This window comes from Ascaphus truei, chromosome 12 (genome assembly GCF_040206685.1).
Source record: "Ascaphus truei isolate aAscTru1 chromosome 12, aAscTru1.hap1, whole genome shotgun sequence".
Lineage (NCBI taxonomy): Eukaryota > Metazoa > Chordata > Amphibia > Anura > Ascaphidae > Ascaphus > Ascaphus truei.
In genome coordinates this window covers 33,177,497-33,205,458 of record NC_134494.1, presented here as the reverse complement: position 1 = coordinate 33,205,458, position 27,962 = coordinate 33,177,497, and the positions used below count along the sequence as shown (strand labels likewise).

Below are 27,962 nucleotides of genomic sequence, written 5' to 3'. Positions count from 1 at the left end.
ATACATTTGCCGCGCTTTTGGGTCAATCGGGCCGGATGGGAAGGCGCATCGCTGCGGCGGCCGCCTCCTTGCCGCCACCCTCCTTCCTTGGTGTCGCAGTGTCAAATGACACCGTGATGTTGCGTTACCATGGCAACGTGACGTCCGCAGCGTCACTGGAGGCAATTCAGAAGGAGGAGGGCGGCGGCCGCCCCCAGCTAAGTGCCGTGGGGCGGCGGGTCTTCAAATCCGCTGCTGCGTCGGGGACCTATTACAGCACCACATTTATCTAACAGAAGGAATCCCGTTGGAAGGCTATGGGGTGTTATATGAGACGGGGGGCAATTCTTCTGCACTGGTTTGCAGCCAGGAGACTTACAGAAAATACCCCCAGAGATCCCTTCCCATATTTACATTGCACACCACGTATGCGAATTATATCCTCGTGTTCCCCTATTAAATTCCATCTATTCCTTTACCTCACTCAGCCATGGTCATTTAAATTCCCCCACGTCTCTCAGCTGCAAAACGGGTGTAATAATAATGGTTACTGCGCCAGTTTTATCAGAGAAGAAAGTATCATTTATTTTAAAGCAGCAGTCCAGCGGCTGTTTTTTTTTTTTCCCCCTTTTAATATGTGCATCAATACAATCCACACAATGATAAGTAATTAGCTACGTTGCTGATCGATCGGTGAAGATTTGACTCAAGGGTTCATTAAATGGCTGTCAGTGCAGCAGAAGAGGACCAAAGATGCAAATTTCTATGGGGACGATCATGTGACCAGGCAGTCACTAGAAACAATTGGTGCACTGCTAGAGAGAGCGCAGGGCTCAAAAAGGGGTGTGCCAGAGCCTGTTTCAAAAGAGGAAGGAGATGTGACTTTGTAAATGGTTGCTATAGGAACAAAAAATGCTTGTTAAAGTATAGTATATTAAAAATGTAATTTAGAGTTGATTAAAAAGAATATACTACAAGTATTTTCTCATAGTACAGAACTGATTTATTTTAATAAATTTAAAAAAAAACATGTGGGTTATTGCTTGGTCTGCAGTTTTAAAAGGGTATCTTCTTGGTAAATGAGTAGTAATTACAATATTCTGCCCGAGTTTTGCATGGGGACTTTGATAAATAGATCCCAATGTCTCCCATTTACTTAGTCTTTTTTTTAAAATTCCAAATATATAGCATTTTCTTCAGCAATGCTTACAAAACTCTCTAAATAAAGGCACAGTCTCATAAAACCCTTTTATTTATCCGGTATTCTTTAATTTTTCTAACTATTGTTTCGCTTTTACATAATATTTACAAGTTTTGCAAATTTAGACCCAAAAGCAAAAGAGCAAATTGCATAGTAACAAATATCTCGCATAAATAAAATGAACATTTTCAGAAAATCATGACGCGTCTCAATTATTATTATTATTATTTTGCCAAACATTAAAAGTAACTGTCACCTTACCCTGTACATAGTGCTAAATTCTGCCGAACAGTAGCAACATTTTGGCGAAATTGGCAAAAAGTCTGTTGATATCTTGTGACATTTCTGGAGGAATTGGCCCATTTGGCAAAATTCTGAACTTTAGCAAAATGTACGATTTCTGCAATATTGCAATGGCGGCCATATTTAGATGCCCCGCAATAAATGTTTTTACATCAGTACGTTTACAAAACTACTGGATCATGCCCCAATAATAAGATCACATAGATTACGTAGATTGTAAGCTCACCGGGGCAGGAATTTCCTTTCCTGTTGTCTGAGTTTGTTGCACTGATTGTATTATTATAATTCCCTGTACTGTATTATCTCCGTGTAAAGCGAAATAAATAAATATATGCATACATACATCACAGCAAAGGGGATGCATGGCAATTTGTACTAAGCAGACGGCAAAGAAGGAGAATTTAAGTCAACACTGAAGTTGGTCTCCACTCCGCATAACCTAAGGGTTTGCACTAATGCTGCACAAGCAGTCACTTCATTGCTGGTGAATTCCTTTGAGATGTCGGAGCAGCCTTTTCCAGTCTGACTTGAATAGGTTAAGGATGTGCGGGAGCGCAGCAAAACTGCACATGTACCTCGCTTCCACTCATCGTGAGCAAGTGACGTCTGCAACAGATCCTCCCTCTTCCCTGGAGAGTCCAAGAACCCTATTCTTTGACAGCAGCTGCCACCCCGCGGAGATGAAGCAGCCCTTACTGCCCCTGGATGGAGAGCAGGTCCAGCACTTCGGGTACTTGGCTTGAATTTCTGGAAGGGGCAGGACACCTGCCACAGAGCTGAAGATGCTTCAGTCAGGGGTCTGAGGGGTATTCAGGGTAAAGAAGGTGATACCAAAGATCCAAATTGCTTGTGGTACTCTGCGGGTCCCACGATGTTGCCGAATCCTGCGATAGCCATGGGGGCCACCCTGGGAACAGCCACTGGCTTCTTTGCCCTGTGTGGATTGATGCTTTTGTGCAAGTGCCTGCACACTAGGAAGGTGCTCTCAGCCAACGAGGACAGGAGCCAAATCACAATGAGCAGCGTTCTCCAGCCAAGGCATGTGGTAAGTATACTCATTGCTTTATGGGCAGCAGTGATCAACGCCAGTCCTCAAGGGCCACCAACAGGTCAGGTTTTAAGGATATCCTTGCTTGACTGAGCCACTGATTGAGCCACCTGTGCTGAAGCAGGGATATCATTAAAACCTGACCTGTTGGTGGCGCTTGAGAACCGGAGTTGGCCGGCCCCTGCATTGCGAGGTGTTCGATTTCTTGCAGTTGCAGCTCTTGGCTGCAGAATGAGAAGCACAAACAGCTGTTCTGTAAGCTGGGTCTCTAATTTGGCCACTTGGCAAATGAAAGAAAATAAAAGGCAGCCACAGGAAGGCTACAGTGTTATCTGCGCTGTGATAGGATTTATGGAAGATGTGACCTGTTCGCTGTGTGTGTATTGCCACTGGTATTAAAAGGGTTAAGGCCAGTGGTTCTCAACTCCAGTCCCCGAGACACAACCACGAGTCAGGTTTTGAGGATATCCCAGCTTCAGCACAGGTGGCTCAATCAGTTGCTCCGCCGTTTGCTAACTCCAGTCCTTAAGGAGCAGCAACAGGTCTGGTTTTCAGGATATCTCTGCTTCCTGCACAGGTGGCCCAATTAGTCCCTGCTTCAGCACAGGTGGCTCAATCAGTCCCTGCTTCAGCACAGGTGGCTCAAAGCTTGAGATCCTGATAACCTGGCCTGTTGGAGGGGGGAAGGGGCTTGAGGACTGAAGATCAGCATCTGAGGTTTAACGGTTGCATGAAAAGTTGTGTACTAAAAAAAAAGAGGAAACCACCCAGAAATGGATATATCCTATTATACTGTGTGATTCCTCTCCCATTCTCCTCGCTCAGGCACAGTTATACATTCACAAAGGTACTTAGATTGTAAGCTCTCCGGGGCAGGGGGCTGCCTGTCCTATTCTCTGCTTGTTGCACTTACTGTGTTACATTTCCCTCTCATTCATTGTTTATTTTGTGCCGCCCGGATTTCCTGCCACATTCCCGCACACGCTGCTAGTCAGCAATGCTTTGGTGGTGCAGCGATGAAGGCCGCATGCAAGGCGCGTGCGCGACTAGCTGGACCGATTTGTGCCCACCAGGTAGACACGACGGGGGGGGGTCGTGTCCGTGATGTCAGGGGGCGTGGCCATGACGGAGCTGGTTCGCCCTCATTGGGTGAACCGCTCACGTGACCCGACCGTCCCGCGGCAGAAACAAATGTATTTGTGTCCGCGTGGGTCGCGCGCTCTACGGCTGGCCTCATAGAGGCACGGCATTTTGATCACGCTGCCCCATGGATGCGGCCTACGGTCAAACCAGCCAGTGTAGGTACATAAAGGGAGGTTTATTGATGTCTCCGTGCGGGAAAACTGGCGCCAAAAATTGCTCCTGAATTATCAAAAAATTCAAACAAAGCAAGGTGTGTGGTTTTTTGCTTTTAAATAAACCTGGTACTGCCTTGTGTGTGGGTGTTAACCCCGTTTGGCAGCCCGACGCCTTGATCAATCATTCCTGGTGGACTCCCATGTATTACAAAACACATTCCTATAGGTCAGGGGAGGCCGACTCCAGTCCTCAAGAGCTACCAACAGGTCAGGTTTTCAGGATATCCCTGCTTCAGCACAGGTGGCTCAGTGAACCACCTGTGCTGAACAAGGACTGATAGAGCCACCTGTGCTGAAGCAGAGACTGATTGAGCCACCTGTGCTGAAGCAGGGATATCCTGAAAGCCTGACCTGTTGGTAGCTCTTGAGGACTGGAGTTGGCCTCCCCTGAAACAGGAGTACTTCCCTTGTGTAATTTGAACATGTAAGCACAGCATTGATTGACATGAGTTACCGAACACTGAAACCGAGCGTATACTTAACAGGAATAAAGATAAAAGATTGTCCTGCTAGGATTAAAAGCAGCAGCCAAGGAGTTACATTCTATAAATGCAGCGGTGCGCAAACTGGGGGGCGGGAGATTAGTCTGGGGGGATGCGGGCAGTTAGAGGCCCCGCGCTCTACCCCGAGGCATTTAAATTAAATGCCGGGGGGACCGTGCGAGGCCTCTGCAACCTCAATTTACCGAGGTTCAGCCGGCTTCTGGACGCGTGACCGTGGCAACGCTGCATCAAATGACGCAGCGGGGTCACGGTTGCCGCGGTAACGTGACGTCAAATGACGCTTCGGTCACACGACCCCGCGGCATAATTTGACGCCGCTCAAGGTAAGGAGGGGGGGGGGGGGCGACCGGCAGAGCAGGCAGGGGGGGCGCAGCATAATATGTTTGCGCGCCCCTGTATCAATGCACTCTGATTACTTAGGGAAGCTCTTATGTAAAGAATAATACAATGAGAAACATCTTTCCCCATCTCTAGCTTCACACGTTATTATTCGGAGCCCAATAGCCTTGAGTTGAATACACAACATTATTAAGCAAGCACTAGATATGAATGTATCAGGTGGACTTGTATGTAGTATGTTCCAGCATTCTGCCCGTGGGCGAGTCTCAGGCATTCCCTCCACATTGGGAATCCAGAGGCCAGTCAAGGATCTAAGCTGCAAACTTAAAATAATGAGAGTAGTTTCAACTGAACGGACATACTGTGCGCTGGAAGCGAAGAACCCGGCACCCTCAATATGATTGTGACTTCAAAATACATCCCAACGAATATTCACAATGTTACATAGTGCAGGGGTTCTCAACTCCAGTCCTCAAGCCTCCCCCCCACCCACCCCTCCCCCAACAGATCAGGTTTTCAGGATATCCCTGCTTCAGCACAGTTGGCTCAATCAGTCCCTGCTTCAGCACAGGTGGCTCAATCAGGGGCTCTATGCCGTTGGCCATTGATCACTAGCATACTTAATGTACATAGGCTCATTTGCTCTGTGTATAGCTTTCTGGGCTGTTTGCTGGATCTCTACAGGATTGTCTGAGGACTCCTTAGACTTGTGGTTACCCCTGTGAGGATACTTTGTGGTTATCCCTGTGAGGATACTTTGTATACCATTGCCCCTATTTTTTGGTGTTCTTTTGGGGGGTCTGGTACAGGGAATTGGGAAGTACCATTGGATATTACTTATCCTTTGGAAACGGGCCTGAAGAAGGGGTTTAACACCCCGAAACGTTGCTGCCCCCCTTCCCCTGTACTTTTTACGTTTTGTTCATACCCCATCCCATCCCTTCCCTCCCTCCTCCCGCGTTGTTGCATTGTGTTTTTCATTCACTTTGTGTTTTGTTCATTAAGCCTTTTGGTTCACTGCTCCCCGCTCTTTTCCTTTATTTTGTGTGCTGGGAACAATTGTTTTCTATATAGTTACCTGTAATGTAACATTCTCTTATTAGCCCCTTATTAAAAAAAAACCACTGGTTTGATATATTCTGTAAATTAGAAGCTGTTAACCAAATCTTAAACTACTATATAAAACAATTGTTATGAAGTATGTTACTGTATGTATTTATGTATGTCTATTTATATAGCGCCATTAATGTACATAGCGGTTCATGGTAGTCTTGTCATGCTACAGAGTTGCATGTTCAGTGGTGCTGGCCAATTAGCTTTTGACCAGCTAGGTGTCCTGTAAAAAAAAAAACCTGCATTGTATTAAAGGCTCACGGGGTCTTCAAAACGACTCCTGAGATTTAACAGTTACCAGGCGACAGGTTCTGTGAGATAGAAAGTGGGTCTGTGCTCAGAATCTGTAAACGAATCCTGCGTGTCCTGGATTTCTCTGGGTGATGGAGTTTCTCTGCACTGGTCGGAAGAACGCCTGTGTTAGAAGAACAGGGAAAAAGTCTAGTAGCCAGCCATAAAAAGGTTAAAGGGGAAAAAATATTCCCCCCCTCCCCCCGTCAAGAAAGTAATAAAATAATGATCTTATGGTCATGGAAAGCTTATCGAGCTATGACACCCAAAAACGATTTGTAAGAATTTGGGGGGCTCTTTTGTTTAAAATCTCAGACTATTGTAGCTGTGAACGAGAAATAACAATACTGTACAAGTGCGCAGCAAGAATGAATTAACAATTGTGAAGTGATAGTGATTAAATATTACCACTAAATCCCAAGTGAGTACCAGAAGTATTAACTGTGTTACCAGTCTAATAAATGGAGCGTCTGCTGCTGTACAAAGGGTAGCCCAAGACCCTGGGTAACTAGACAAAACAAAACAAAGAACAGCGCAGAACGCTCATCGTGAAATAAGTAAATACAATTTTATATTAAAAATGATTCAAGGTTCTGCGTACATGAAACAAATGGAAAGCAGGCACAGAATGTAACACTGGTATCTGTTACCACTCAGGAACACTGGAACAGACAGGGACTGCAGGAATGGATGTCTTAGTCCACTTCTGTAGTCTGCATACAGATGGTCTCCGTCCAGCAAGGGATGCACTAAGAGAGTTCAATAGGCTCGCCCACAGAGTCCAGGTAAGACTGTCGAAAGCTCCGCCGGAACAGGAGTCTTAGTTGATACAATCACAGCCTCATGAGACAGCGTCTGACGTCACCGCGTGTGCGTCGATAAGGACGAGTCTACCGGAAAGGCTGCTAAATCACCAGAATAATGCCATAATACAGGGGGGCGCAAACTTTTTTCCCTGCGCCCCCCTGACGGCTGTCCCCTCGCTCCCGCGCCCCCCCCCCCAACCCCAACTTACCCGCGCTCCGGCGTAATGACGTCACGTTGCCATAGCAACGTGACGTCACATGACCTCGCAGCGTCATTTTGATGCCGCGTTGCCATGGCGCCGCAGGGAGGAAGCCGCCGGAGCCACGGTAAGTTAGGTTTACAGAGGCCCTGCAGCTCCCCCGGCACTTAATTTAAGTGCCTTCGGGAAGCGCGCGGGGCCTCTGTAAACCCCGCGCCCCCCGTCGGCAGTGTCGCGCCCCCCCTGGGGGTCGCACCCCACAGTTTGCGCACCGCTGCCATAATACACTGGATAGCATACAGATTAAAAAGTGGTATATTCCAACGCGTTTCGTATTGAAGATCAATCCACCCTTAGGTTTAAGGGAATTCAAATTGTCTCTAGAGGAAGGAGAGGAGGAGAGTAAAAGATCTTTCTGTACAAGAAACCTTTTGGATTTACCAATTAGAGTCTCTTTCCCCTAAGGGGTTAAATGAAGGTGTAGACATTTGGTCTCTTTATTTAATGTATGTATTCCTTATATGCTTATCAGAATTCATTTTATATTTAATGGAATATTATTAATCTCCTGTTTCTAATTTTTCAGTATTCTCATGGAGCAGATTCATTGCCATTTGTTTTATTTTATATGTGTATTCATTTTATATATTTTATATTTGTATTTAAGTATATGTAGCAATAGACTAATTAATTGTTTACACAGCTGCATGATAAGTGCTGTTAATGATTGGCTGCTATTTGATTGTCAGATAGCCAATCACAGGTCATTGAGTGGTATTTATTTTGGGCATTAGCTTAACATCTTTATTCCCTGAAGAAGTAGCCGTTAAGCGCTACGAAACACGTTGGAATATACCACTTTTTAATCTGTATGCTATCCAGTGTATTATGGCATTATTCTGGTGATTTAGCAGCCTTTCCGGTAGACTCTTCCTTATCGACGCACACGCGGTGACGTCATCATCACCCGACGGCACTCAGTGCGGTGCTGCGAGCTAGACGTCAGACGCTGTCTCACGAGGCTGTGATTGTATCAACTAAGACTCCTGTTCCGGCGGAGCTTTCGACAGTCGTACCTGGACTCTGTGGGCGAGCCTATTGAACTCTCTTAGTGCATCCCTTGCTGGACGGAGACTCCGGAGACCATCTGTATGCAGACTACAGAAGTGGACTACGACATCCATCCCTGCTGTCCCAGTGTGTTCCAGTGTCCCTGAGTGGTAACAGATTCCAGTGTTACATTCTGTGCCTGCTATCCATTTGTTTGATGTACGCAGAGCCTTGAATCATTTTTAATATAAAATTGTATTTACTTATTTCACGATGAGCGTTGTGTGCTGTTCTTGGTTTTGTATTGTAGCTGTGGCCTCAAGATAATAAAGCTGGGTCTAAAAGGTCTGAAAGTAAGCGTTGAGATTGCTCAAAATCTTGCCGAATTATAATATGATCTACAAAGGCACCGCTGTTGTGTGAGAGGCTACCTATGTTACCATCCACTCCCCCTCCAAACCCAACCCCGATCCAATACCTCCCATGCCTCTTACCTTATATAATTTGGTGTTACTGTCCTGTTGTATCTGTATACAATGGTCAATACAAAAGATATAAGTACAATGTTCTTAAACCAAAAAAAATCTAGTCATAGTGAACCCTGCATATGTTGTGCATGGAACTCACAGACCAAGAACGTATTGGGAAGAAGCCAGTGAGATTCCAACGCAGTAAACCATTTGTACCACGTAAACCATTTGTACCATATGAACCGGTTGAATAAAGTAAGTGGTCTTGAGGAGACCTGGGCCAAGCCATGAACTGAGATTCACGCTACTGAAACTAATTTTGAAGCTTGTGATACACTCAAAGCCTGATGACAATGTTTCAGTCCAAGCTACGGTCTTCATCAGGGAAGTACTTTGAAAAGATCGAAATTTATCTTTACCTGATAATCTTCCTTCCAATATCTGCACCTCTCCTTTAATATGAGCGGCGACCAAACTCAACAAGGGCATATGGCATTTTCAAGAAAAGGCACTGGCTTTTATCAGCGAGACTCCACTGGAGTCTAAGAGACACCAATGCTATAAATCAGTGAGACTGTCTGAATCAGTGAGGCATGGGAAATCAGTGAGACTGTCCGAATCAGTGAGGCATGGGAAATCAGTGAGACTGTCCGAATCAGTGAGGCATGGGAAATCAGTGAGACTGTGTCCGAATCAGTGAGGCATGGGAAATCAGTGAGACTGTGTCCGAATCAGTGAGGCATGGGAAATCAGTGAGTTGACTGGGTGCCTGACTATGTTGATGTCAGGCTGCTCTTGTTCTTTTAAGTGTTCCTGCTTGTAACTGATTTAATCTCATTGCAATTAATGCAAACTGGTTAACCCAGAGGTGGGCAACTCCAGTTCTCAAGGGCCACCACCAGGTTAGGTTTTCCGGATATCCCTGCTTCAGCACTGGTGGCTCAATCTTTGACTGCACCACCGGTGCTGAAGCGGGGATATCCTGAAAACCTGACTTATTGGTGGCCCTTGAGGACTGGAGTTGCCCACCCCTGGGTTAACGTGCTCTAAATAATAATCATCTACTATTGGTCACATTTACACCGGTGAATACATACAAACGTTTGCAGCATTTCAGACTTATACAACGTGAAACCCTTAACTTGCTTTTCACTTTATGGGACAATGATGAGAAAATAGAGTGGAGGTTACTATGACTTTCTCATGTTTGCCCCCGGCGGGCTATGATCAGGGCCATTCCATGTGCCACCCCAAATACGATATTTTAGCAGTGCCAATGGGCAGTTACTACTCTCTCTGCCAGCATAGCAGTGCGTATAAGAGGTCAGCGTCTTTTTGTCTGGATACATTAATAGAAGATGTGGCACACCTGAATGTGGCTGTCACTCAACAAGACAACACATGCAGTGTGTGATAATGTGTCATTGATAGTAGTTCAACTATAGATATGAGTGAACTAATGTGTGACGTACGGTTTGATAACTAATGACTTGTTGGGGCATTTAGTAGCTAGAGTTAAGCTTTCAAATGAGTGTGATTAACTTCAGTTGTGCTAGTCAGGTTGTAAGAACGGTATTCCCTTCCCCAAAAACCCTAATCAGCCAGACCTTTCAATTACTTCAAACAGGTGAAAATGGTGTGAACTAAGTTGACCCTAAGATGACCCTGTAATTTGTGTGTGTGCTGAACCCCACCCCCTCTGTTGACGTGTATGCTGTGATGAGATATTCATTGCAGCTGCTTTAACACAATGGTAGAGGAGCTAAATAGTCGTCTGCAGTGTTTAAGTTATGAACACAATGACATAACATATGCTACGTGTGCCTCATTATGCTGTCTATATATGACATAAAGCAAAAATGGACCTTTTCATAAACAACTATAGATGTGTTAGTGCAAGTGATGTTTGTAGGCCGTTGCATGCAATATATTTGATGCATGCTTAGAATAGGCAGTAATGTCGTGTTTGTAGGAGTAAAATAAATAAAATACACAATAATATTATACATATTTATGTTCTGTACCTGTAGCAAGTAATAATTTCTCATTAGCATGTGTTACACATGTGTAGTATCCTGTTGTTCCCCATCTTCGCCCACCATCAATTGCTTCCACTGCAGCAATGCATTTTGGGAATTCACATGTAAATGACCACGCAATGGCACGTGCTATAGTAGTTACTGCTTTTAGTAGGACTACAACATATATGTCTATTTTGAGATATATATATATATATACAGAATCAGACATATACATATATAGATGCAGGTATGCTTATATTGTGAAGACAGTATAAAAAGCAGCGGAAATATGCAAAATAACTGTAAGCAACGACACGCCTAGTACAGTAATATTTCTCACCTGGTGGAAATTGTGAGGGATAAATTCCAATATCACGGTCACCGGCCAAGCCCTCCACGACGACGGGAAGTAATTTTGCCCGAAGCAGCTCCTCCAATGGAGTTAATATCAGACGTTGTGGTGTCGGCCCACCTCCAGTGCCAGTAGCATGCACGCGATGGTCTTGTATTTTCTGTTTTAATTTTGACCGAATATCGTCAAATCTCTTGCGACAATTATCCTTGACCCTGACACTATTCCCACACGCATTGACACCAATGACTATTGTGTCCCACATTTCTTTTTTGCTTGATGAACTTGTCCGCCCTTGAAAAACATAGAAAATATATGAGGTTAATTAATAATAATACAAGCACCAGTTTCCTACACTGCTAGCTGTTCCAAGAGAAAGCAAACATGCTGTTTTAGGTGTAATATGTAAAGCACACGAGCATTCACTACTAAACCTATACATGTAAGCAAGGTTGCATTAATATTGTATGCAGTTATCGCAAATTGAACGCCTGAGTTTTGTTGTCCTTGTAACGCATGATAAAAAGCTGTGTTTCCACACTAATTAACATAGAAAGATATTCTGTACCCATATTTGCATATGAACAAAACTCAGATGACCTAGGATCACATGTATTTGAAGAATAAATGGAAAGGTAAACTTACCTACTAAATGTCCATAGATACTGTCATAGTGCTCCAGAATCCCAGTGACAAGAGCTCTATTTTCCTGGTCATTGAAGCGAGGATTACGTGGCTTCTCCACACGTTTCTTCTGAGCTGGTTTAGGCTCAGAGCTTGGCTGGTGCTGACTGGACTCTCCTTCTTCCAATGGAAGAGACTCCAAAAGCTGGCCACCAGCAAGCACGCCACCACCAGACACCCCATCAGCAACTGAGCCACCAGCAGCACTCCCACTCCCAGCACCAGCACTCCCAGCAACAGCACTCGCACTCCTAGCACCAGCACTCCCACTCCCAGCAACAGCACTCGCACTCCTAGCACCAGCACTCCCACTCCCAGCAACAGCACTCGCACTCCTAGCACCAGCACTCCCACTCCCAGCAACAGCACTCGCACTCCTAGCACCAGCACTCCCACTCCCAGCAACAGCACTCACACTCCCAGCAACAGCACTCACACTCCCAGCAACACCACTCGCAGCAACAGCACTCCCACTCCCAGCAACAGCACTCGCACTCCCAGCAACATCACTCCCCTGAACAGTATGTTCACTCCGACACATACTCGCACGAGTAGCACTCCCACTCCCACCAGCATCACTCTTCCCACGCTTTGCGGGCATACTTACAGCACTCACAAAAAACAGACAACAAATGTACAGCCAATCACACGAAACACTTCCACATATAAAACAAGACAAAGATGTAAACAAAACAACAAGGGACAAAGCTCTCACAATACACAACAAGTCTCTCAGTCAATATGCAAATCTTAAATCACCCAGCTCTGTGCGTCTCTCTCTCTCTCACTCCCAACAACACAGAGAATGATTAACAGTACACGTTGCCTTTAAATATGGCGCGCTATCCAATACATGCTTGGTTCGCCTGATTCAGCAAGATTTGTGATTGGGCAACCTAACAGCACCCCGCCACACACGCCGATACACCTGTGTGTGATCGGCAAATCATCGTGAGAGTGGGCGGATTTGTTTTCGGCTTGATTTTGAATGTATTCGGCACTTACTGCATACGGAGAGGGAAAATCGCCAATAACATGACTAATCGGTAAGCTTGCCGATTTCACATATTCGTCGCTTACTGCATGAGGCCCTAAGTGTTCTTGTTTGTTCCTCAAATGTAAATCGGCTATCTATTGTGTGATTACCGTATTTGCACATAAAGCAGTGTTAGGCTGTCAAATACCCAGCAAATGGATAGCCAACTCGTAATTTCAACTGCCCCATTAATGCAAGAAGCGGCAGCACTGGCTCAGAACTCCCGTTCTACACATAATATTCTCCCCTCCTCCGCACCATCAGGAACTCACCAGAAAGTGAGGGAATATAAAAGCTGAGAAGCTGAGAAGCAACAAAGCAACAAAGCAACAAAGCAGCAAAGCAGCAAAGCAGCGGCTTCTCCACAGCTGAACTCTGACAAGAAGCTACACGTGAGCAGCAGCAGCAGATCAGCCTCTCACAGGCGGCTCAAACATTCTTAGAAAGGAATCATAAACAGAATATTGTTAATAAACATCTAAAAACTGGATAGGGATAGTCTACTAATTCATAAAAAAATGATCTATAAAGGATCAGAAGGAAGGTAGAATGCTTTTTGTGTCCAAGTACAATGCAGCTTCAAGATAGTTTTTAATATCTCTTGAAACATTGGGAAATCTTTGATAGTGACCCATTATTATATAATATTCTCCATATGCCTGCCCTATTTCCTTATAGAAATTGAAGGGAACAATTAATTAGGATAGGAATGGGTGGTACACAGGCGGTTTTGTCCCCCAAAAAAATCCAATTTACCATGTTCATGTCTTAGCTGCATCCATTGTAAATCACAGTGTCCCTGTGTCCCTATTAAGAGATATATAACAGAACATGAATGTAATATTAGACAAGCTCTGTTGGCCTCTGACATACTCTGATACTATACAGTATATTCCACTGTGGCTAGATATTTAAAAGGCTAAGAGACATGAAGTTAGTCAATTAAAATTACTAACAAATTATAGATGAGGGTATTTCACCTTAAAGCTGCAGACCAAGCAATAAAGTCTGTTTTTTTTTTTAACTAAAGCAGTTCCGTACTATGAGAAAATATTTGCAGCATTTAAAAAAACAAACGCAATTACATTTATGTGTTACAACGGAACTCCTGTCCCAGCGCTCACGACCCGCATGGCAACACCTTATGGCCGCGAGCTTGACAGCCCTTGCCTAGTCTGATGTCAGTCTCCAGGCAGAAGGGGCTGTCACCCCAGCACCATGGGATTGGGAAGGGGCATTACTCTGTGTAAATGTACAATTAACCCTTTAAGACCCTAGTAATTCCAAAGGGGAATTGCATCACTTTACCATTTTGTTTACCAGGGCCACTGAAAGGGGGGGAGCTCGGGGAGGTCCGTTCTGGCCCCGGTTAGAACCCGCTGAAAGTCAGACCCAACTTCCGTTTTCACCCTCCAGCATCGAATAGGGTCTGGAGAGACCCAGCAAACCCCCTCCTAGAGTCAGGGCCCAGGAGTAGAAGGCAGTGAGAGAGAAAAAAGCATTAAGAGTGAGAAGGGTGGTAAGAGTGTGAGAAAAGCGGGAAAATTGAGAGTCAGAGGGGTGAGCTGTGTGTGTGAGAGAGGGGAAGGGGTAGGGTGACAATTTGTCCCAGTTTTTTGTGTCCTGTCCCTGTTCCCTGTCCGTCTTGAAATGCCCCGGGTTTTGGCCCTGGTCCCAGTATGCGGTGAGGAGGATGCAGTGCGAGAGCAGGTAAGGTTTTTTTTCTATGTTGAATGAGTGAATGGGGGGCGGGACTTAGAATACCGGCCAGGCCGCAAGGGTTTGGCTGCAGGTCAGAGGGTGCCAGGGGCGGGGCTTCCGCTTCCTTCTGCAGAGCACACGTGGTGTGTGTCTCTGCCCGCTCCTGGCTCCTCTGTCGGCTGCACGGTGTCTCCCCCCCTCTGCCCGCCCGGGGTGATAGGAGTTGGGTTTTTGTTCCTTTGCCTCCACCTTTGCCTCTTGTCCTGGCGCTCCCTTCCCCCCCGGTCCCCTTGGTGCGGGAGATGAGGGCGGGCAGTGGTGGCTGCGCGTTGTCCCCCATTCTGCCTTGGGAACCCGTGGCTGCCCGCCCGGGGTGATAGGCTGCCTGCCGGGGGAGGGGGGCAGCAGTTTGTACCTTTGCGTCCCGGCGCTTCCACCCCCCCCCCCTTGGTGCGGGAGATGGGCGCGGGGGTGGGTGCAGGGAGCCGCCTGCTCGTGGCTGCTTCTGTCTGTACTCCGCTGTGTGTGTTTGTGTGTGTTTATCTGTGTTTGTGTGTGTGTATCTGTGTGTGTGTGTGAATCTATGTGTGTGTGTTTGTGTTCATCTGTGTGTGTGTGTGTCTGCACGTCAGAGAGAATGGAGGGGGGAGAGAGAGAGAATAGAGGGGATTGGGAGAATGGGGGGGAGGGAGAGAGAATGGGGGGGAGGGAGAGAGAATGGAGGGGAGGGAAGGGAGAGAGAATGGGGGGGAGGGAAGGGAGAGAGAATGGGGGGAGGGAAGGGAGAGAGAATGGGGGGGGGAGTAGAGAGAGAATGGGAGAAAGGGCCACCAACAGGGGAGGCTCCGATGAGTTAGGGCGCCCACCCAAGGGTCAGTCACCCACCCAAGTGTCAGTCAGTCAACCACCCTCTCACCCACTCACTCACTGTCTGTCTCTCTCACTCTCTCACTCTTTGTCTCTCTCTCTCACTCTTTGTCTCTCTCACTATTTGTCTCTCTCTCTCTCACTCTTTGTCTCTCTCTCTCACTCTTTGTCTCTCTCTCTCACACTTTGTCTCTCTCTCTCACACTCTCTCTCACACTTTGTCTCTCTCTCTCACACTTTGTCTCTCTCTCTCACACTTTATCTCTCTCTCTCACACTTTGTCTCTCTCTCACACTTTGTCTCTCTCACACTTTGTCTCTCTCTCACTCTTTGTCTCTCTATCACTCTTTGTCTCTCTCTCACTCTTTGTCTCGCTCTCACTCTTTGTCTCGCTCTCACTCTTTGTCTCTCTCTCACTCTCTGTCTCGCTCTCTCACTCTGTCTCGCTCTCTCACTCTGTCTCGCTCTCTCACTCTCTGTCTCACTCTCTCACTCTCTGTCTCACTCTCTCACTCTCTGTCTCGCTCTCTGTCTTGCACTCTCACTCTCTCTCTGTCTCTCACTCTCTGTCTCTCTCTCACTGTCTCTCACTCTGTCTCTCTCTGTCTCCCACTCTTACACTGTCTGTCTCTCTCTCACTCTCTCTCTGTTTCTGACTCTTTCTCTGTCTCTGACTCTCTCTCTGTGGTGATTTTAAGATTAAGAATTCATGTTTTGATTTATGCATGTTTTATGTGTTTCATAATGGCCAAATAATCTATTATCCATATCTGGATAATAGTTATTTTGCACATTATTGTACTATATGTGTTGGGGGGGATTGATGTATTTAATATATAGGTCAGGTTTATTTTTTTTACATACAGGGTTGGTTCCTTTTGGTCTGCGGGAGACCTCTGGAGACCACCTGAGGTCTCCTTGGGCTTTCCACGGGTGGCAGGCTGGAGGTGTCCACGGGGGATACCCGGTGGCCCCACCTGGGGGCACCATGGACCCGTAGGTACCACCCATGGGCCCACAGACCTCCGTGGGAACCACCCAAGGCCCCTCAGACACCTGTGGGTCTGACCCGGGGCCCCCGAGCCAGCCGCGGGCCTACCCGTGGGGACCCCATTGTGACCCACGGTGACCCACCAAGACCACCTGGTGGACCATGGCGCCTGACGGGGACCACTCGCAGGCCTCCAGACCCTGTTTGAAACATGGTGCTGGGCTACTGTAGGTCTGTGAGGTGACCCGTCAGGCCCACCGGGGACTCCCGTGGGCCTGGGGTATTAACCCTGTATGTAAAATAATAAATCATGTATTTATGGGGGGGCACAGGGGGTGGGTTATGTATAGAATAAATATAATGATATTTATTGTGGGGCAGTGTATTATTTTCTTGTGGGTACTGGGGGGGGAAGGAGGTATTGGCCCCAGGGGTATGTGGGTAGGCCTCCCGTCTGGGTTAGTGGGTGAGGGTGGTTAGGCCTCACGGGATGGGTAGTGGGGGAGGGTATTTACTGTAGGCCTCCCGCCTGGTTTAGTGGGTGAGGGTGGGATAACCCCTTAATGACTAGCGGTTAATGACCGCTAAGGTGATTAAGGGGTTAGGGGCTATTTCTATTCTCATGTACAGTATGTTTTGCAGCACCGGAGGGACATGGGCAGGATGAAGATGAGGATGAAGACAGCCTTCATCGTGGGTGCCTGGAAAAGGTAACTGCAATATGTATTTATTGAAAGTTATATGTATTTAAAATGGGCAAATGCATTATTATCCATATGTGTATAATAGTAATTTTGCCCATTACTGTATTGTATGTGTTAGGGGGTGTATTTAGTTATAAATATTGTTTATTATTTTTGGAGGCGCAACATTGGTACCGCAGGCCCGCGGGTACCCCGGGACTCCCCTGCGCGACCCCCGGCCTCGCTCGGGGACCCCCGTGGGGTCAGCCGGGGACACCCGCCGGCCTGTTGTATGGGTGTTGCGCATGCAAAATGTAAAGCAAGAAATTTTTCTAAGTCCAGCTTTTTTTGCGGCTACTTTGAGTTGACGTGTTCTGTTGAACGCAACTTTCGCGTACGCTAAGGTTGCGTTGCTTAATGCATCCCGCTTAAGGGCAGAATTTCACGCAAACAGGGTAACGAACGGGCAAAGTTGGACATAGAAAAATTTCCTGAAAAAAGTCAGTTTTAGAGCGCAAAGTGCCTGTTTGCATGGCTTAGTGTATCGTGTTCAGCGCAACATCACGTTCTAAGAGCACTTTGCGCTCTAAAAACGACTTAACAGAGCTTAGTGCATGACCCCCTATGTCCTAAAGTTATGGCAAACTTTTTTTGAAAGTTCATTTGAAACTGGCATCGCAAATGTGGACACGTTTTCACGTTTTCTATCTTAGAGCGGCTGGATACCAAGAATTGAGCCAACATTTTAATTTTTTTGTATTTTCATTGCCTCACCCCCCAAAAGTGTGCTGTGTGGTCTAAATACAATGTGTGATTTTGTTTTGGTTGGCTTTAATTAAGCAAATATTGAAAATCGATCACAGGAGAACGGATCGATCTGCACCTTAGCTAATTACTTATCATTGTGTGGATTGTATTGATGCGCATATTAAAGGAACAAATACAGTAGTTATTTATTTATTTTTAAATGTCAGCTTGGACTGCTGGTTTAATATATTGGTTGTCTCCTGCACCGTTTTAGATTCACATCCAATATATGTAAAGTTTTATTTTAGTGGCTCTAAAGAGTACATAAATAGGGATCTTTTGTATATAGTTTGATGTAGTATTGCACCAGTTTTGAAGCCAAGAGACTTTGATAAAAAGCATCCAGTAAATCCCAATAACGTAGAACAAGGAAATATTAACATAATATAGCCAGAGAATGACACAAACTGAAGGTTTAACTAAACAAATTGTTTATTTGTATAGGAACCACATATTTAATACAGTGCAAAAATCAAGATAACGAGAGTAAAATAAAGGAAATTCAAACAATGTGATGTTGGAATAAAAGTAAGTGAAACGGCACCGCTTAAAAAGACATCTATTTATTCAGAAAGAAACACGAAATGTATTACAGTGTCACATCCCTCACTATCCCACGTGCTGCAAATAAACAGATTATACGCTACAGTATACTATCTTCCTGTTCCCTTATATATGACTTCCATATCCACAATGCTGCTGTCGTAAGAAATCGTGATATATATTTATATATTTATATATATATATATATATATATATATATATATATATATATATTTATTTATTTATATATATATATATATATATATATATATATATATATATATATATATATGTAGAGGTATCAGTACCGTGTTAGCCGAGCTTCAATAATCAAAAAATAAATATATGATACCGTTCTGTGGCTAACGAAATGCTTTTATTTGTGCGAGCTTTCGAGATACACTGATCTCTTCTTCCGGCGATGTTACAATGAATGAAGCAAGGGTATACTTAAAAACAGTGTCTCTTGGAATGTTATCTGTGCTGGTCCTTCCCCCGGTGTGGATGTGTTTTATGGCTAGAGGTGTCAAAAGGTTCCTCAAAGCAAGTGAAGAAAGAGTATCTGTATGATAATAAGGGTGCTTCAGGGAAGACCTGTTGCAGTCTTGTATCTTCCAGGAAACTACAACCCATCCTCCAGGAAGATACAAGACTGCAACAGGTCTTCCCTGATGCACCCTTATTATCATACAGACAACCACGTTATATGGTTCCAGTGTATATTGTAAACACTAATCTTTTAGTCTTTTGGTTATTATTGATTTAGGCAGCACTGAGGTGCTATTCTATTGGTTACTGAGCATCTAACTCTTATTGGCAAATTCAGTTGCTAGGCAGCTCCTTTTGGTTTGTTTACAAGTTGCCTAGCAACAGTAGAGATATTTCAGGCACTGCTGTCGACTCTACCCATTAGCCTCTGATGAAGTCGCCATGAGCAACGAAACGCGTTAGCACTCTTCTAAAACGTCATCACTGTATATCATCACGCGGTCGAGGCCGTATTGTGTCCAGCACTGCTATTAAAGCTACAAGCATTGAGCTTGTCGTACAAGGGGACTCTGTTTTTACCATCTAGACTTGTGTGCTGTTTGTGAGCAGAGCCGTGCAGCAGTATCTCCTCAGAGGACTTTCATTGTGGCGGTGATATATTCACAAACGTTTTTTTTATAACTGTACACCTTGTAAGTGCACCTTTTCCCCACCCTTTTCAACCCCCTCCCCTATTAAATGTACTTGGTACGCTATGGGGTTTGCGCTCTTTTATTTTCTCCCATATATATATATTTATATTTATTGTGCTGCTCCCAGGAATATCTTCTTTCATTACTGTGGCACTGCAGGGAAATAAAATGCAGAGACAAATTAGATCGGGTGTAGCCAACTCCAGTCCTCAAGGGCCACCAACAGGTTAGGTTTTCAAGGATATTTCTGCTTCAGAATAAGGGGTGCAAGCGTTAACTGAGCCACTGATTGAGCCACCTGTTCTGAAGCAGAGATCCCGAAAACCTGACCTCATTCTATATAATAGGAATTGGTCATTTACAGCCAAATATCCCGTATTGACTGTGATAGTGGTTTTCAGATGGGCCTCTTCTGACAATATAGAATGACTCCCAAAATCTCTGAAACGGTTTCATTAGCTTTTTACGAACTCCTTCCCTGCAGGAAACATATTCCAAAATCTCTGGCCCCAATTGGACACATATTCATTTCAAGTGCCAGCCCGTTTCCATGACCACGACGCTGCTTCTGATTGGCTGGCCGCCCTGTTTTTTTGACGATCTCTACATTTTGTCATATTTTCAGAATTGTGCAGGTCTGACACGTGACTAGCTGGATCCCACACAATAATAAAAATCTATAGAAGAAGCAGGGCTTATGCTTTATCTAACCTATCCCTCTGCTTAATCTCATAGTCACTGTCACTATGCAGGCCATGGAAATTGATGTATTGAAACTTACCAAACCCATATTTGGCCTGGAATCCTCTGGTCTGCACAGATCCATCACTGTGGAACTGAAGGAGAAGTGAACTCCCTGTTGACACAATATTTGGGACAATAGCGGGGTTGCAGTATGGTCCCAGTTGCGGGTATGTAGGTTTTGGGCCGTTGAAGATGAGGAGGTAGTCATACTTGCAGATGCGCTGTTTCTCCACATAAAAGTCAATCATAGTTAATGACACCTGGGAATTAAAATCAATAAAACTGATAAATGACAAGGTCACTACAAATCAATGAACAGGTTACCAGTATCAGAACCTCCTGAAACTTGATACAGACCACTACTTTTTAAAACACTTTAACCAGCATAGAAACCTAATGCTATGATTGAACAAAATGGTGTGCGTGTGTGTACGTGTGCGTGTGCGTGTGTGTGTGTGTTTACCGAAATTAGATTTTTTTTCCAGTTAACACTGCAGGTAATGAAATTTGTCTTTAACATGAATGTAAAATGTGATAACATAATGTCGCAATGTAGACAACATATATGTTGAAATGGGAGCAATTACAACCTACTCGTTTAAAAGTGCATAAGAGTGAAGAGAAAGAAAAATAACAACTTAATATGGTAAAACGTTTATTTAAAAATTAAACAAAAATAGTGAACTGCTTGATTATTTAACAGTGAAAGTATTTGACGCCTGTTGAGGTGACCTCAGATGTTCTCAGATGCACCTATGTCAGTTGGTTTTGTGCTATCTCTCTACTGATTCTTATCAGCGTTCTGGTTGTTTAACACTTCATTACAGAATATCTTCTCACCTTAAATCCAAGAGGAGCTGTGATTACCCAGGAACAGTCCACTGAAGATGGGTATGGAGAGGGATAGTTTGGGGAGGAGAGGATCCCTGTGGAGTTGGTAAAAGTGGAACCACATTTCACTGCAAGGGAAGAGGCAAAGTTGTTGGGATATAATTGATGTCTTATCTGATTGCTTATCGTTTCTCATGGATTGTGGCAATTTGCAAGTTATAGTCAGAGGTGTAAGATTTTCTGGGATTTATCATTTATTTATTGGTGCAACCAAATGCCAGTATTTTAATTTGTCACAAAATGGAGTATTGACCAATAACAGTTGCAGACAGACCATGCAGCTGTCATTACCAGTGCTGTAGGAAGCCTTGAAGCCAGTTGCTGCAATGTCTACATCGGTGACAAACTCCACCAGCATCATATTCCCAGAGGCCACCAGAGAAGGGAGCTGCCCCATGCCACAGGCTCTGTCCAGCAGTACGGGAGACATTCTGGTAGCTCCATCATAGACTTTCAGGTAATCAGAGACACAGCCAGTGGAGGCCTGGACATCAAAGGCACTGAACTGCAAGAAAATCTGACAAAGAAAATGTATCTTAATTAGCACCAGGAGAAAGTGGCATCTTCCAGTTGGATTTGTATACATTTCTGTGCAGTGAGCTGTTCATTCACCTCAACCATTTCGTGGGTCTGGTGTTCTCACCTTTAATTGCAAAAATCCAACATGTTAGTGGGAGTTGTTGACTGCTGGAGTTACCATGTATAGAAAATGGTAGATTATCTTGCTATTGCCACTGTGCAGTATCATTTGTTTAATTTGACAGTTTCTAACATAATCCATATTTTTTATGATGAATTTTGGATTGAACTCCACCCCAAAATGTTAGACATTTCTTTCAACTTTGAAATTAATAATTATCTGCAGATGACATGTTGTCCGCATAATCTTACTGGGAACACCATTAATTAAAACAGTTCTTTAGTCTAGTAATTGTAGTGCTACTATTTATGATGCCCACAAAGTTCATGCTCATTTACAATGCCTTTAATTTAATTACCTGGTCAGATGGCGCTCGAATAAGCCAGACGCAACTGGCATTGTTGGGGTAATTATTGGGGTTGTTGGCAGACATTAGTGTTCCTGTGGATTCGGGCAGGAGGGTGCTACAGGCTCCTGGAAGGAAAATACAAAATAATAGACATTGGGGTGAATGAATTTGTCAAGTGGCCTCTTTGATTTCAAGAAGATGAAAGGCTAAAGTGCCAATTCCAGCTGATAATGAACTACAATCTGATTAATTATTGAAACCTTACAAGTCTTTTTGTAATGTAAAAATGAGAATCCTAAATTAACCCATGTCTCCACATGATACATATATTTGAATGCAAACTACTGTTCCATGATGTGTGTTTTACTGAAAACACAGAATTCTTACTGCACTGGTACAGCCTGTTGATTTTAGAAATATCCAGGTTACTCAGTCCGTATCTCTGTCCAATGGTAACAGAGGAATCAGGTTTGGGTACAATGGTTTCTTCGCCAGGTATTTTAGCAAAAGCAAACCTGAAAGAAAGAAGATATGCTGTAACCTCTTTGGGAGAGAACAGGTTAATTATCCAACTGTCAAATAAATTATATATTTGTCCCCCTTTTTTCGGCTCATGGCTGTCTGCTCCACTTATCTCTAATGCTGACACACACATCTGAAACCTCGCTGACAATCTCAGCTTCCCTCTCCCCCAATCTTTCCCAACTGAAACCCCAACTAGCCAAGAAAGTATTAGCCTTGAAGCCACTGACTACACCTCCCTTTCCAAACCTACTTACTTACCCACCTTGCCATGCACTGTAAAGATTAAGCACATTTACTCCTACAATCTGTGAGTCTCCCAACATACAACGGACAGTGTGAGTTGCACAGGGCTGGGACTTCTGTTTAGGTCTCTGCCATTTCCTCGCAGTACAGTATGACGATTCCCTGTTTTCTCACCTCCCATAGTGCATCACAGAGGAATAATCATACTCCAAGCCTAGGTTGCTTGTGTCATGTGCTTCAAAGTTTCCAAGAGTCCCTGGAAAGAGAAAAAAAAATGGTTCCATGCCCGAATTCTATGTGCAACTGTCTGCAACAGATTCTGAGCATCACAGCTGGATGGTTTGGTCATGTGCTACTTGCATCACCACTGTGCGGTTCTATACAAATATGGCGTAACTCCATACAATCAACCAATGCAACTTTTCTGATGAGGAAAAGATACTGAACACTTTTAGTGCCCTGCAATAAATTCGTGTCCCCCCCCCCCCCCAGTACTGAGTAGGATATAGCATTGCCTTCCTGGTCTGTTATATTAAACTCGATGACCATTTGGCTTCTTTAGCAGTATTTAAAGATGGGTCATGCTGAGTATTGTTGTACTGCAGTATGTTCATTTTTATAGGTGGAGGTTGGATAAAATGTCATTACTGTCTTTGCACTTATCTGTTACCGGATATCATGTTGGTAAGATGAGGAAGAGGAGGGGAAAAAGCATGTGAATTTATTTGCCAAAATCCGAGGTTTCGGTTGAACCTTTATTAAGGTGAAGAGTAGCCTCTTCTTCTTCATCTTACCTATGTATATCCTCATTGTCCCAATCAGGAAGGTCTGCTATTTTGAGTTTTGAGCACCGGTAAACTGGAGTGCCCGTGGAACCTTTATTTTATTACCTGCTATAATGTTGTCAGTGATGATATCAATGTACTTATCACGGTCACTTCTGCTCTGCTCGTGGTAGAATCCCAGGGCGTGATTTAGCTCATGCTGGACTGACCCCTTAACCACACAGCTGTCCTTCTGCACAGATACTTCCTGGGGTCCCCCGGTCTTCCCAAGAAAGGACCAGCAGCTGAAATGCAGAGATCAGCATAAAATGTATATTCAGAACATATTATGAAATGCTGACAGGGCAAACAGAGCTGTACAGTACATACAATAATCAAACCAACCACTTTGTCTTGGAAATGTTACTGTTTTAAGAATGAACCCCTTTATTAAATGAGTGTGTATCCCATAGTCCTTTGGATTTCAGCAACATACCCAAAGTCAGACTTAATCTGCAGATAGTCAGATTCCATTGTACGAGGAACAAAGCACACACAGGTCAGGGTAGCAAAGTCCTGCATGGCGGTGGTTATCACAGACACCTCATCAGCATCTGATGGGGAGACCAGACAAGAGGATTATAACTCAGCAGAGGCCAGAGTGGTTTAAAACAATACTAGTGGTATTATGCCTACTTACCTGAGATTTTAAACTTGTTAAACAGAGGTACGCAATGTCAGTCCTCAAGATCTTCCAACAGACCAGGTTTTAAGAATATTGCTGCTTCAGCACAGGTAGCTCAATCAATTACTTAGCTCTAGAGCCTGCTTCAGCACAGACAGCTCAATCAAAACTGATTGAGCCACCTGTGCTGAAGCAGGGATATCCTGAAAACCTGACCTGTTGGGCGGTCTTGAAGACTGGAGTTGAGAACCTCTGTATTAAGCAATGGGGGAAAGCACATTGGACATCAGTATAGAAAGAATGATGCGATATTGAAGTAATAGCATTGGTACCCAGGATTTGCAAATAAAAAGGAAATGATACTCCATACCTCGCAATACCATCACGCCCTGACCCCTGGTTACCAGCAGGCTGAAATTCATATTAACAGTAACGACTATTGCAGCAGTAATACTCACTGTACTCGGAGGAGAGATTGTATGGCACATTCACTATCCCGTTACTGTTCTTGTTCCACCTGCAGGCACCCCCGTCACATTTCATGGCACTGCGGCCAGCGTTTAGGGCTATGTCCCCTTCATACATCATCATTGTGCGGTCTGCAATGAAAGATATACCAGATATGTCAATAATCCGTGTTCTGTCCTCGGCTCACTGCGGCATAATGAGTAGAATCAGGCAGCTAAACTCATCCCCTTTTCCAGCAGACAGAGTCCTTCTTGAGTTTCTGAAGATTTTATTGGAGAACAAACAGAAAACAAAAGGGGACTTGGGGAGGGCAGTGCGGGATGAGCCACAAGCAAATGGCTGCTGGCTTAAAAATTAAGCTTGCTTACCCAGACAGGCAGGAAATAAGGCAGGGTGAAACCATGTATGTATGGTTTGTATGTATGTATGTATGGTTTGTATGTATTTATTTATATAGCACCATTAATGTAAATAGTGCTTCACAGCAGTAATACACGTTACAATCATATAAATAACAAATAATACAAATAACACGTAATGGTAGGAAGCGCTTCAGCCATAAAAGTAATATTTAGGAAAAGGAGTCCCTGCTCCGCAGAGCTTATAATCTAATTGGTGAGTATGAAGAACGTACAGAGACAGTAGGAGAATGTTCTGGTAAGTGCGTCTGCAGGGGGCCAAGGTTTATGTATGAGGTGTAAATTATCAGCCACATTGCTACTCATATGCATTGTTAAGGAGGTGTGTTTTAGGAAGTCAGGAGAGCGATTTCAGCAGGGGAAACGCAGAGACAGATCCTCCAATACATATTAAAAAGACCCCCGCCCACCCCCAATACAGTTAGAGGACTTTACATGTATAAAGCGGTGAGTTTGGTTAGATGAAAAAACTCATTTGTAGGGATATATATAATGCCTGGATCTGGAGGATAAAGGAGCCAGCTACTATCTGTCAGGACAGTTCGGGCTCTTTTTCTCCTATTGTACAGGCTATCCACCCTAGAGCATAGTAAATATATCTCTCTTCTGTTGTGCTCCTCTTTTCCCCCCATGATTGGGTCCTTTCCTAGTGAGAAATTAGGGCTGAGATGTAAGGAGGGGCAGAGCAGGGTGTAGGCTGAAAAGTGAGGAGGAGAATTTTTAAAGTAATAGGGGATGTGATAGGAAGCCAGGAGAGCAATTTCAGGTACTGCCCCCATTCTTGCGCTTGCGCAGAAGGCATCGGCATCAGGACATAGAGACCACACACAGACACACACACACACACTGACTGGCACACACATACACACAGTGACTGACACACACGCACAGTGACTGACACACACACACGCACACACACTGACTGACACACACACACACACTGGACAGACACACACAGACTGACTGACACACACACACACACTGACTCACATACTGACACACACACACTCAGACACACAAGGAATTCAGTTACTATAAATAAAGAAGTGCAAATAGCTAAAACGTGTGTTCTAAGTCAAACTTCTTTGCGTTTTGGCACTGAAATTGTGTTTTGATTTTTAATTAAAAACATCACCATCACAAAGACAATTTCTGTGACAAAAGACAAACAAGTTTCAGTTAAAATGGCCGTGCTCAGCACACACACAAACTTCTTTTCCCCCTGGGAAAGTACACAGATTCCCAACAAGCTCTGAGCAAGTATTAGATGCACGGAATCACCCCCCAGCATAGTATATGAATGCAAACCCATTTTAACAAAGAAGCATTACAATCCTAACTAGTTATGAATAGAGAATAATATGCAAACAGACCATTTACAGTGAGTTGGGGAGAACGTGAAGCGTCCCAGTTTTAAATCAGTTTTCATGTGTTTATGGCTGTGTACCAAATAATGAAAGGAAAATATCACCTTGCAATGAAACCCCAACATGTGTGGCTGATCAGTTCTAAACCATCATATTCACAACAATATACTCCTGTGAATGATTGCTGGTGCAGGTGTTTCCCTTCTAGCGTACATCAGTGACATAGATTTCTCTACCCTTGTTAGATTCTGCAATAATGCTGAAAAGGCTCTGACAGTTTCTAAGGTAGGTACAAGGAGAAATAGTATTTAAACAGACTGTCCATGTAGCATACATATATTATATTGCAACTAGATCAATAGGAATGAATCAGGTATTAATGAAAATGTCAATGTCCTAAAATTCTACCCTTTATTAAAATGTCAAAGCATTGTGACCTATATACTAACACAATGTTTTTAATTGTTTATTAAGTTAAAATTATAGGACTAAAAAAAAGTACAAACCGTAATACAATGTGTGTGGTTTTTATGATGGTTGTTATGGTAAAATACTGTACCAGAATGTTCAAATATGTTTCTTATTCTTAAACCCATTGTGAGACAAGCACATAAAATAGTTATTACTTAATAAAGAATGAATACATACCCTTTTTGGCCAGGTTTTCAAAGAAAATCTATAAGAGAAAATGATATTAGACCACACAGTTATGTACATAAAACATACCATTGCTTATAAACATTTGAAATCCACAAGTCCTGTTTAGAAAGCCCAATGTAAGCACTTGTTTAATTAGAAATGTTTAAATGTAACAAGCAATAACGAATGGTATTCCCCACATCCAGCTCTATTGAGGAGATTGTACAGGTCTGTCCTGTTATAGGAGAACAGATCCATCAAATCATCCCTTGGAGACATCAGCTTGAACTTGTTGCTGAATCTGTATTATGGAGCGCTCAAAAATATTAGTGTGCAAAATGTCTAAAGTTAATTACCTGCAGAGGTAACCCCATGCTGCAGTGTATCAAGGAGGCTAAGAGGGTGAGGGACATTGTGACCTCCATCCTGCAGAGGTGTAGGGAGCCTGAGATGTCCTGTGAAGATTTGGGGGTCCTCTCTTCCTCTTGCTTGTGCTGGAAACCAAGCAGACATGAGCCTTCTATTCCCAATTTGGGCAGTGTCCCAACCAATCAGCCGTCAGAGGGAAAGCTGACAGGACACAAGGTGAAGAATCCTTGGGGCATATCTCAGGGGTATGTAGAGGGGAGGGTCAGCTGACCTGTCATCATATATTTTTGGGATCAATAATAATTATTTTCGCGCAATAATTAGGACAAGTC

At 44.1% G+C, this 27,962-nt stretch overlaps 1 protein-coding gene across 1 annotated transcript; it reads right to left on the bottom strand.

Moving 5' to 3' along the window:
* Window positions 1-1,858: 1,858 nt before the first annotated feature.
* LOC142463865 (embryonic protein UVS.2-like) lies at window positions 1,859-27,686 on the bottom strand. The gene is made up of 16 exons (XM_075566680.1): window positions 27,618-27,686; window positions 27,271-27,298; window positions 26,859-26,939; window positions 24,827-24,967; window positions 24,180-24,297; window positions 23,810-23,988; window positions 23,094-23,175; window positions 22,539-22,666; window positions 22,161-22,276; window positions 21,454-21,679; window positions 21,112-21,230; window positions 20,309-20,531; window positions 13,511-13,561; window positions 6,143-6,259; window positions 2,676-2,755; window positions 1,859-2,230 (listed from the first exon to the last, which is right to left on the bottom strand). The coding sequence occupies exons 1-16, from the start codon at window positions 27,684-27,686 to the stop codon at window positions 1,859-1,861; spliced, it is 2,130 nt and encodes a 709-aa protein (XP_075422795.1).
* Window positions 27,687-27,962: the final 276 nt, after the last annotated feature.